General features: G+C 40.9%; 1 protein-coding gene across 1 annotated transcript; it reads right to left on the reverse strand.

The window, feature by feature from the left end:
* Nucleotides 1-966, reverse strand: LOC130116344 (olfactory receptor 51G1-like). The gene has a single exon (XM_056284263.1). It carries the CDS (start codon nucleotides 964-966, stop codon nucleotides 1-3), a length of 966 nt encoding a protein of 321 aa, XP_056140238.1.
* Nucleotides 967-1,318: the final 352 nt, after the last annotated feature.

Here is a 1,318-nt window from a genome sequence, read left to right on the forward strand (position 1 = left end):
TCATGCCCACTTCACCCCTGGCTGCTGCGCCGGTGCTACTTTATTCTTGTGTTGGAAAAGGTTCAACAGCGGCACTCGTATGGCTTGAATGCTCAAACCATAGATAGCTGGATTAAGAATGGGAGGAAATATTAGAAAGTACAGAGACAAAAACACCTTTGTTTTATAAGGCAAATGACTCAAGTTGAACCTGCTCTGTGCTATCTCAAAAAAGCAGCCGATGGAGTAGTTGATAACTGCCAGCAGGTGCGGGGTGCACGTGCGAAGAGCTTTGAGCCTCGATTCTTTGGAAGACAATGCACATATCCTCAGGATTTGTATGTACGAGTAAAGGACCATGATGAGCTGAGGACAGGCATATACAACTACAGATAATAAGCCCACTATGTTAACCATGGATGTATCACTGCAGGAGAGTTTTACTAGAGAGTAATTGACACAGTATAACTTATCTAAAGTTTTCTCACAAAACTGCAAGTTGAGAGTTAGAATAAAAACAATAAGAAATGCCACTAAGGGGTAAAGCCAGGTAAAAATAATGAGTCTGTACACCCTGCTCAGTGGCATGACAGCTTGGTACTGCAGCGGATAACAAATGGCAACATATCTATCGTAACTCATCGCTGCAAGAATGGTAAATTCCACAATGGCATATGTATGTATAGTATAGATCTGTGCTTGACAGCATGGTAGCGATAGCTCATGGGAATGTGAAAATATATTACTCAGCAGTGCCGGTAATAGCGCAGTGCTCCCATATAGACCATTTGCTGCCAAGTTCCCCACCAAGAAATACATTGGCTCATGCAATGTTTTTTTGACGCAGATCACCCCCATCAATGCCAAGCTCTCCATAATAATGGTAATGTATAAAATGAGAAAAACTGAGAAGTATACAGGCTTTAGGTCGTCCATTCCGTAGTAGGCAGACAGAAGAATAACTGTTACTGCAGATGAGTTTGCCATGTTGAGGTCAATTTATCCATGCCTGCGAGAAACAATTTTTGTTATTGACAATATACCTTGGTTTATTTTGTTTTGCATAAAAAGAAAAATGACTTTTACCTTTGTCTAACGATCCCACCCTCACACAGTGAGCTACCAAGCTTTTATACTGTTTATTTTATCTCATCTGGGACAGAAAGTCATGTGACTTCCTCCATGGGGACGGTGTTCGCCACCTGGATACTGCTTGGCATCCTCCTCATCATATTTTTTTCTCATCCATATCCTGTTTCAATGTCCTTCTCTCACTCTGATGTGTGACTAATGTTTTTTTCTTGTCAAGTCAAGTCAAGTAAAGTCAGTTTTATTTGTA

The sequence above is a fragment of the Lampris incognitus genome, chromosome 8 (genome assembly GCF_029633865.1).
Source record: "Lampris incognitus isolate fLamInc1 chromosome 8, fLamInc1.hap2, whole genome shotgun sequence".
NCBI lineage: Eukaryota > Metazoa > Chordata > Actinopteri > Lampriformes > Lampridae > Lampris > Lampris incognitus.

Excerpts from the sequence above, each read along its gene's own strand:
- LOC130116344 (XM_056284263.1), bottom strand. The coding sequence starts at position 966 with ATGGCAAACTCATCTGCAGTAACAGTTATTCTTCTGTCTGCCTACTAC.